The sequence below is a fragment of the Brassica napus genome, chromosome C5 (assembly GCF_020379485.1).
Source record: "Brassica napus cultivar Da-Ae chromosome C5, Da-Ae, whole genome shotgun sequence".
Taxonomy (NCBI): Eukaryota; Viridiplantae; Streptophyta; class Magnoliopsida; order Brassicales; family Brassicaceae; genus Brassica; species Brassica napus.
Window position 1 is genome coordinate 49,532,547 of NC_063448.1, and position 9,828 is coordinate 49,542,374.

The 9,828-nt window shown below is 38.5% G+C and overlaps 3 protein-coding genes across 4 annotated transcripts; all 3 read left to right on the forward strand.

Annotated features, from left to right (window-relative positions):
• The first annotated feature begins 1,759 nt into the window (after positions 1-1,759).
• LOC106444084 lies at positions 1,760-2,721 on the forward strand. 2 transcript variants are annotated; one of them, XM_013885605.3, is made up of 3 exons: positions 1,760-2,092; positions 2,206-2,333; positions 2,426-2,721. In XM_013885605.3, exons 1-3 carry the CDS (start codon positions 1,925-1,927, stop codon positions 2,562-2,564), a joined length of 435 nt encoding a protein of 144 aa, XP_013741059.1. In that variant the 5' UTR covers positions 1,760-1,924; the 3' UTR covers positions 2,565-2,721. The 2 variants fall into 2 exon arrangements, with proteins under 2 accessions (XP_013741059.1, XP_013741060.1); XM_013885606.3 differs by having other exon boundaries at positions 1,777-2,092; positions 2,209-2,333.
• A 226-nt stretch (positions 2,722-2,947) lies between these two features.
• On the forward strand, positions 2,948-6,141 carry LOC106444083 (E3 ubiquitin-protein ligase RSL1). Its single transcript, XM_013885604.3, has 2 exons — positions 2,948-4,126; positions 4,216-6,141. The coding sequence occupies exons 1-2, from the start codon at positions 3,276-3,278 to the stop codon at positions 4,286-4,288; spliced, it is 924 nt and encodes a 307-aa protein (XP_013741058.1). The 5' UTR covers positions 2,948-3,275; the 3' UTR covers positions 4,289-6,141.
• LOC106439507 (subtilisin-like protease SBT1.5) lies at positions 6,033-8,609 on the forward strand. Its single transcript, XM_013880960.3, has one exon. It carries the CDS (start codon positions 6,100-6,102, stop codon positions 8,416-8,418), a length of 2,319 nt encoding a protein of 772 aa, XP_013736414.2. The 5' UTR covers positions 6,033-6,099; the 3' UTR covers positions 8,419-8,609.
• Positions 8,610-9,828: the final 1,219 nt, after the last annotated feature.

Here is a 9,828-nt window from a genome sequence, read left to right on the forward strand (position 1 = left end):
TGTACTCCTAGTAGTAGGTTTCCACTTTCGTACTTCTATATCATCGTATCAAAATTTTGTTATCACACACTTTTTTTTTTTTGAAAAAAGTTGTTATCACATACTTGCTCATATAAATTATGAAGATCGTACTATATTGATAAGTTAGGCCACCACTATGCGATGATATAAGTGGAAGACGATCTAGAAAAATGATATGCAAAAATAACTTTGCTGACGACGTATATAATCTCCCAACCTCCTGAATCAGAGACCACAAGTAGAGTACCGAATAATCAATTAGCATTAGTATTATCTAGTAGCTGCCAATACTATAATGTTAGTTTTGGTTTTAGCGAAATGATTGTGGAATCATTTTTTTTTTTTTTTTTTTGATGACCGTGGGTTCCCAGGCGGTAAGCCCAGACTAATTCCCACGAGGCCTTCCATCCGGGCACACACGGTTATAGGCGGAAAGGTGGCCAAGGCGACTCGAACCCAGGGCGGACACTCCAGACGGAGTTCCAATACCACTTGGCCAAGAGCTCTTGGTCGGAAGCATTTTTTTTTCTTGTATTGTTAATAGCCATTCTGGAAGTTGTTCTCCAGCGTTTTGTGACCTACCTTGATATAGATGATTAATACCACCATTTATAATTTTAATATATATTTTCTTGTTCAGAATGTCCAAAGTTGTTGATGACTCAGAAACTAGTGAACATTTGTGGTTTTCTTTTAAGAAAACAATAAAAAGATTAGTACTATAGCCTTATTTAATTTGATAATGAATATTCCATTGTCATATTGTTAATTGCCGTAGGTGTCCACGGCCGTATTTATTTCTACAACATTAAATTCAGAGCAATCAAACTTTAAATTTCTTTTTGAAACCACAGCTTTTGAAATAACCTACAGCTGTACAAGTGCTCTGCAGAACCAAATATCCAAAACAATTTTTTAGTGCTTTCCATAAAATTCTACAGCAATAAAATTTAAAGTCACAACAAAAAGTCTACAGATTTTTTTATACGGCAAAATTTTTAAACCTACGGCCATTACCAATCGGACCCATATTGTCTAGATAACACCCATTGGCCATGGGATAATACTACTCTAGAAAACACCTTACTGACGTTGGAAAGAGACAACCTTTTCCGAGCAACTGTGCGACGAAGTCTCCATGTTTAGCTAACATTTCGTCTAATCATATCATTAACTTTAACTATACACCAATTCTTGACATTTTTGAAATAAAACAAAAATTTACATGTCACTAAGATGGACACGTGCCACGATTTAGTTAAGTTAAATAAATAAATATTAAGAAGATGAATTACTGGGCGGCAGATAAACCATAAGTTACACTATTAAGTAGTCATCTCATAATCATATATGTGAAAGCATTCTATCACACTACGTAAACCACAAGTTAATATTATTTTTCTTTGTTGAACAAAATTTTTTTTTTTTTCTTTTGAACAACACCAATCAACACTCCTACCTGAGTAGACGTTAATGGACACATGCGCATAAAATCAACGATTACAGGAAAAATTTACTGGCCAACCTTTTCTCAAGTGTCAGTAGATGTAAGAAGAAATACGAACCATTAGAGAAAAGAAGCTTAATTTTACAATAATGTTTAAAAGGAATAATTTTACAAGTTAGTATAATATGAGAGTTGACACCACGATAAAGACAATATGAACTTGTTAATAAGATGACCACACTTATCGGCTATTAATTATAATATGTGCATCTTGTGTCTAAACTATAAAAATCTTTCAAAATAATTAAACGAAGATTCAACCAATCATAGGAATTTATAAGTTTGGGTTTCCCAATATCTTTTATTAAGTTATTGGGAACTATATACCAAACATGTGTCCCAAAAAGAAGAGAGATCAAAGTTTCATCTGAAAAATAAAACAAAAACACAGAGGCTATGGCATATTCAATTAAACTCTGTCTTCCTATTCAAACACCATGTTTTGCTCCAAAGACTGTAAGATCAAAGACTTTGATGCTTCAACAGAGTCAGGTTCAAGTTAAAGTCAATCAAGTAACAGTTTCACAGCCTCAACCGATAAGATACTCCACCAAGAAGAACACTGTACGATCCTTTCTTCTTTTTGTCTAGAAATTAGTCTTGATTTTCTTGAGAATTTAGACACAACCCATTTGGGAAAATCTGATTTTTGAAAATGTTTTTTTTTTCTTTCAAAGCAGGTGTTTGAAGATCCAATCCAAGGGATCATATGTTACACAGATGATAATGGAGAGGTTATATGTGAAGGGTACGATGAAGGCCCTCGTTGTCCACCAGACAGCTCAATGGTAGCTTCTTACTCAAGGTATTGCAAACTTCCTAACCGTAAATTAAAAATATAATCAGATCAACTTGTTTCAGTGCCTTAACTATTGAATTTGGTATATAAAAAAACAGAGAGGTGGAGATTCTTGATCTTCTGCAAATAAATTATCAGGAACTGAGAGTTGCATACAAGGGTGATGGTCGAAGACAGGAAATTGCTTCACAACAAGAGTTAGCAATGATCAAATGGAGCAACTATGACTTCCTCTAAATTCTCTCTCATAAATCAAAATCTGTTCACTTCACAAAGGCCTCTTGAATAAAGAATGTACAGAAAAAAGGCCGTGAAAGAAGCAGATATTTGCTTCTTTCTTGTTCTCTTTTGTAAAAACACAAACATGAATACATGTGTCCAGATTCTGATTTCATTGTTCTTGAATGTTAAGACGGAAGCCACAACAACAACAAAAACAACTGTGCGAGTATCAAACATACAAGAAAAGAATCTCATATACACAAGAAAAATGTCAAAAAAATTTGTACAGTCGAGATAAAAATTGAAGTGATCTCACATCTTTCTTATGAAAATTTAGACTACGTTTATTTTTTAAAAAATGTAAACTTATCATTCATAACGAAAGTTTTCCTACGTTGTACTCTCGGACTAGCTGGACCGAATCACTAAGGTAGTTATTTTCAAATACTATGTGACATTATACTCATAAATTAGTGAAATGTGAAAGGTTTCTTTGTTTTGTTTTTAGAGATAATCAAGAGGCGTTTGACTACAATAATTCAATTCAATTGCCTAAGAATTCATGTTCCAATGCGTAATTAAATACTTACTAGTAATAAGATTATCCTGTGCAATTAAGCAGAGAAGACCCTTCGAATACAACATCCAACGCCATTATTTAAAGCGCACGAGCCCAACCATAATTTCAAAACAAAAGAGAAAAAAAGAAACATAACAAACGATAAGATGAATGATGGATCGTCCTCATCATCATCAAATACAAAGATGGACCTGGATGTATTAGTAGATGAATCTTACTTCTCTGCTTTATTCGATTACGATGAAGTCTTCCCTATCTCCGACGTTAACTACGCGTCAGAGCTTCATTTCCAAGAAGCTCTCTTCTCTTCCTTGATCGCTTCAGCGGCTAAGATCAATAACCATCCCCAAATCCAAAGGAGTTTCACCACTGTTATCAAGCAGGAACCAGTGGTAAAAATCGAGAACGAACCCTTGGAACCATCCAGAAGGTTATGTATGATCTGCATGGACGAAAAGCCTTCCTCCGACATGTTCCGAGGATCAGTCACATGCACTCATGCATACTGCACTCAGTGCACCATCCGTTACGTGGCGAACAAGATCAAAGAAAACTCAGCGAAGATCAAATGCCCTGACGTGGACTGCACGCGTTCGATAGAGCCGTACATGTGTAGAGATCTGATCCCAAAGGACGTGTTTGAGCGTTGGGAGAAGATCTTGTGCGAGTCGTTGATTTCTTCATGGGACAAGTTATACTGCCCGTTCAAAGACTGTTCATCTGTGATGATTCTTGACGATGTTGGTGGTAATAATGCTAATGTGACGCAGACCGAGTGTCCATCTTGTCACAGAATGTTTTGCGCTCAATGTAAGGTGGCATGGCACGTCGGTGTTGGATGTGAGGAGTTCCAGATGTATGGGAACACTAAGAAGAAGAGTAGTGATGAAGAAGATGCTTTGTTGGTTCAAATGGCCACGAATAAGCAGTGGAGAAGGTGCCCTAGTTGCAAGTTCTACGTTGAGAAAGTCGATGGATGTATGCATATAAAGTGCAGGTATAAGTGTTTTATTATTATTATAAATCATTTTTTATTGTAAGATGTGCTAATTTTTTTTTCTTTTTGTATTATGTGATATGCTTCAGGTGTGGATTTCAGTTCTGTTATGGTTGTGGATCAGTGTGGGCTTCTAATCACGCGTGCCAAATTCGTACCTAAAGGCCAATCGATGAATAACTAATGTGCGTTTTTTTTTTAAACAATAGTTAATGTGTGTTTCTATGTGTTATTTTCCTATCAAAATAATTCTACCAATAATAATTCGTCACATTTGCTAAGTTAATCGACTTCATACCTTCTCGGCAATTTTACCGATGTCGAATTTATTGCTAAGGTTGTAAAATCCATTAACATGGATTTACAGTCGTCAAAACGTAATTGAATTATTTTTCTCTTTCCCTAAGAAAATAAAAGTAAGCTTTCAATGGGTTATAGAGTAAATCGCTGTTGACAAAAAAAAAATAGAGTAAATCGCTGGACGTTGATTGGACTTTTATTTAAAACTAAAAGCTGATGTGTAAAAAGAAACGAACAAAAGAAAGAGGTCTACTTTGTCCCGCTTTGGAAAATTTCCACTCATTACTAGACTTTCATTTGTCTTTTTTTTTTTTTTTTTTGCTAAAAAAGACTTTCATTTGTCACTAATGCATATGACTTTAAGGCTTTAACATTAGTCATTTTCTTTTATACTAAGTGACAGTGTCTATGTAATGCTCTGATTATAGTTTTAGTTATTCGTCTGAATAATTTATAAAATGAATAATACATTGGTCCGACTTACGTTTCACCGACCAACACAGTTGAATGGGTATATTATTTGTTAAATTAGTTTTCGTTTTATTATAGATTATGTTATAGTATGTTCAAGGTGAAAAAGAAAAGAAAAATAGCAGAAACGAACAAAAACACGTGAACACTGCTTTCGGCTTCTGTGTTTGTGAAAATGCTTTTAAAAAGTGTTTATGAAAATGCGTTATAATATACTCCATTTAGGGAACTTAACAATGGCGTTATTCTCAAACAATACACATCGACCTACTCAGGTGGATTTCCATGGAAACTTGGGCACATCGTAACTCGTATTTATTATGCTTCAAAAAATTCAAAATATGGTGTTGCAAACCATAAATCTTTTCTTTTTAATGAATGTTAAATGTAAACCAAAAATCTTACCAACAACAATAGTCACTACTCCCTTTACATTTAATAAATCGTTCCTAGCATATGATAAATGTTTTCTTTTAGAATCGTTGCAACGCTAGTGTGTTCAATACATTTTACATGTATCTAGATTTCTAGTCAGCCTTTGGCAAAAAAAAAAAGGAACATCATAATGCCCGATACTTGTTTTGATTAATCAAGTGAAAGCTACCCTGAGATTCAATACAAGCGACTCAAACAAGTGTCGTACAGGAATGAGACCCACATGGCATTTACCACATCACATGACGTGAACAAATCAGCTTTGTGTTTATAAGCTTTGAAGTTCGTAATTATTCAAACTTTAGTTACAAAGATTGGAATCATAATATCATTAAAAACTTCTAAGACTGTAATAATGGAGACAAATATCCCATTCCAATCTTCTACAAAGATAAATTCTAAATCCCGTGAATGGAACTTATGAATCTGTCACCTGAAACATAATTGCGGATATTATAAAGATTCTATGTTCATTCATAACTCTTAATTTTCTTTTACTTTTCTTCAAGTACATAGGGGTAATTGAGTAATACTGTAAACAAAGCAAAAAAGACAGTGCCTCCAGCTCACAGACACTAGATACAGTCTCACAACTTCTACTGCTTGCTCTTTGTTCACACTTGCACTAGGTTTCCTCTCTTTCTCCGCTTCCACCCAAAAATCAAAGAGCAATGTGGTACCCTCTACCTCCTTCTTCTTCCTCCTCCACTCACTAAACCAAATCTTGAATCAACAGTTAGAAATAAAAACCGTATCTTTCTCCGTCAATGGCTTTCATCTTCTTCCTCTTCCTCTTCCTCTTGACCCTTTTCTCTCCTTCCTCTTCAAACGACCTAAACTCCTTGACTTACATCGTCCACGTAGACCACGAAGCTAAACCCTCAATCTTCCCCACACACCGTCGCTGGTACACCTCCTCACTCACTTCCACTTCTTCCTCCATCATCCACACATACGACACCGTTTTCCACGGCTTCTCCGCTAGACTCACCGCTCAAGAAGCTACTCAGCTCCTAGACCATCCTAATGTCATCTCTGTTATCCCCGAGCAAGTCCGTCACTTGCACACCACTCGCTCCCCTGAGTTTCTCGGCCTTAGGTCCACCGACAAAGCGGGTCTCCTCGAGGAATCCGACTTCGGGTCGGATCTTGTCATCGGAGTCATCGACACGGGTATCTGGCCCGAGAGGCCGAGCTTCGACGACCGTGGCCTCGGCCCAGTCCCCACTAAATGGAAAGGCCAATGCGTCCCCTCACAAGATTTTCTGGAGACGGCGTGTAACCGGAAACTCGTCGGAGCAAAATTCTTCTGCGGCGGGTACGAAGCAACCAACGGGAAGATGAACGAAACGACGGAGTTTCGCTCCCCCCGCGACTCCGACGGCCATGGAACCCATACCGCCTCCATCTCCGCCGGGCGTTACGTTTTCCCCGCGTCGACTCTCGGCTACGCTCGGGGCGTCGCTTCCGGGATGGCTCCCAAAGCTAGGCTCGCCGCGTACAAAGTCTGCTGGAACTCCGGCTGCTACGACTCCGACATCTTAGCCGCGTTCGACGCAGCCGTCGCCGACGGGGTCGACGTCGTCTCCCTCTCCGTCGGCGGCGTCGTGGTTCCTTACTACCTCGACGCCATCGCCATCGGAGCCTTCGGAGCCATCGACCGAGGGATATTCGTCTCCGCCTCCGCCGGAAACGGAGGTCCCGGCGCTTTAACGGTGACGAACGTCGCGCCGTGGATGACGACGGTCGGCGCCGGAACTATCGACCGCGACTTCCCGGCGAACGTGAAGCTCGGGAACGGTAAAACGATTCCCGGCGTTAGCGTTTACGGTGGACCGGATCTGGATCCGAGTAAAATGTACCCGCTTGTCTACGGTGGTAGCTTGCTCGGCGGCGACGGTTACTCATCGTCTCTGTGTATAGAAGGCTCGTTGGATCCGAGTTTGGTGAAAGGTAAGATAGTTCTCTGCGACAGAGGTATCAACTCCAGAGCCACCAAAGGGGAGATCGTGAGGAAAAACGGTGGCGTGGGGATGATTATAGCGAACGGTGTATTCGACGGCGAAGGTCTAGTCGCTGACTGCCACGTGTTACCTGCCACATCGGTTGGTGCTTCGGGAGGTGATGAGATCAGGAGGTACATCTCTGAGACTGCGAAATCTCGCTCGTCGAAACAGCCAACGGCTACGATCGTTTTCAAAGGGACCCGGCTTGGGATCCGACCCGCGCCCGTTGTTGCGTCTTTCTCCGCTCGCGGGCCTAATCCCGAGACGCCGGATATTATTAAACCGGATGTTATCGCACCCGGTTTGAACATTCTCGCTGCTTGGCCTGACAAGATCGGTCCATCGGGGGTTCCTACCGATAACCGGAGGACGGCGTTTAACATTTTATCAGGTACTTCGATGGCGTGCCCGCACGTGTCGGGTCTTGCAGCTTTGCTCAAGGCGGCTCATCCTGATTGGAGCCCCGCGGCGATAAGGTCTGCGTTGATGACTACGGCTTACACGGTGGATAACCGAGATGTGCAAATGCTGGATGAGTCAACGGGGAACGCGTCTTCGGTTATGGATTACGGGTCGGGTCATGTTCACCCGACCAAAGCTATGGATCCAGGACTTGTCTACGATATAACATCTTACGATTACATTAACTTCTTGTGTAACTCCAACTACACAGGAACCAACATTGCGACTATAACACGGCGTAAAGCTGACTGCGATGGTGCTAGACGCGCGGGACACGTTGGGAATTTGAACTATCCGTCGTTCTCCGTCGTGTTTCAGCAGTATGGTGAGAGTAAACTGTCAACACATTTCATTAGGACAGTGACAAATGTTGGCGATTCAGACTCGGTTTATGAGGTTAAGATTAGGCCAACGAGGGGGACGACGGTGACGGTTGAGCCGAAGAAGCTATCGTTCAGACGGGTGGGGCAGAAACTGAGTTTTGTGGTTAGGGTGACGACGACGGAGGTTAAACTGTCACCTGGAGCGACAAGTGTCGAGACTGGTCATATAGTTTGGTCGGATGGGAAACGAAATGTGACAAGTCCCTTGGTGGTTACTCTTCAACAACCTTTGTGAAGGGGTTTTAGGGTTTTGAGACAGGAAAAATTGTGGTCTCTTTGTTTTTATAAAATGTAAAAGGAAGAGATCATAAGCTGTTGTTGTTGTCTAATGTCTACGATCTTTGTTGGATGTTCCTGTAATGTAAAATGTATCTTTTGCTGTTTAAGATACATAATCTTAGAATCCAATAAGACCATGGATTCTTAGAGTGGGGTTTTTAACAGAAGTTAAAAAACTGTTTTTAAAAACCGGTTCTTAGTTTTTTTTAGTTAAAAGTTAAGAAACAGTTAACTTCATTCTAAGAACTCCGGTTAATCATGCCCGTTGTCCAAAAAAAAAAAAACCAATAAGCCGTAGAGAAAATGTATATTTAGTGATGTGGGCTTCTAATGATGCTTGTAAAGCTTCAGGGTCTAAGCGAGGGTTATTGGTTGTAGTACTTTAATGAATTTATGATTATTTCTTGGATTTAAATTTTTTTGATAAATACATAGATTTTAAAGTCAAATAAGTAGATTTCAGAATCAATGATATAGATTTCAAAATCAAAATAACTGGATTATCATAAATCAGCCAAATAGTTAATTGAGAGGAGGTAGAATTCTTCTCTCCACTGTGAATTTGCTGAATAGACCATTACTATCACGTAAACCTGCAAAAATACAATCTAAAAGTAGATTTATCAAAGTTTTATTTTCTTGAGGACTCCATTGAACATAAGAACCTTTTCCATGTTATTGTGGTTCTTGTTGTGATTCTTCCATTGATGCTCTTTTAGGGTTTTAAAGTGTTTGTTTCTTGTGTTAATTTTCTAATGCATAGTCGAGATTATATATAACTATGATAAATCGACCATTACGATAGAAATAGAAAACTAGGAAAATGTAGAAATTGGACAATTGGAAAAATAGAAAACTTTCAAAAGTGTGATGAGTGCTCGATGTTTTTAAATGGCAAAGTTACAATTACACTACCATTTAACAAAATAATCATATCTTTGTGAGTTCTTGTTATAATTAACGTATGCAATACATATATACGAAACTTTGTGCCGAAAAGATATTAGGAAAACCAATAATACAGATTTGTCAAAATATCAAGGTTCAACTCAATATTTGCTCATTTGTATTTTTAACTTAAAATCATTCATAAATCCATTAAAATCTAATTGTAAATCAAATCTTTAAACAAATTATCATTATTGAATAACTCCTGATTAAAATCTACTTTAAAATCATAAAACCAATAACAATTGATTTGAATATAGATTTTAAAATCATATAACTAATAACAATGAATTTGAATATGGCTTTTAAAATCACAGAACCAATAGCACTAGATTTGATTTGTATTTTCAAATCGATTAAAATATATGAACCAATAACACATTCTAAAGTGATTTAATATATTATGATTTCATTATTC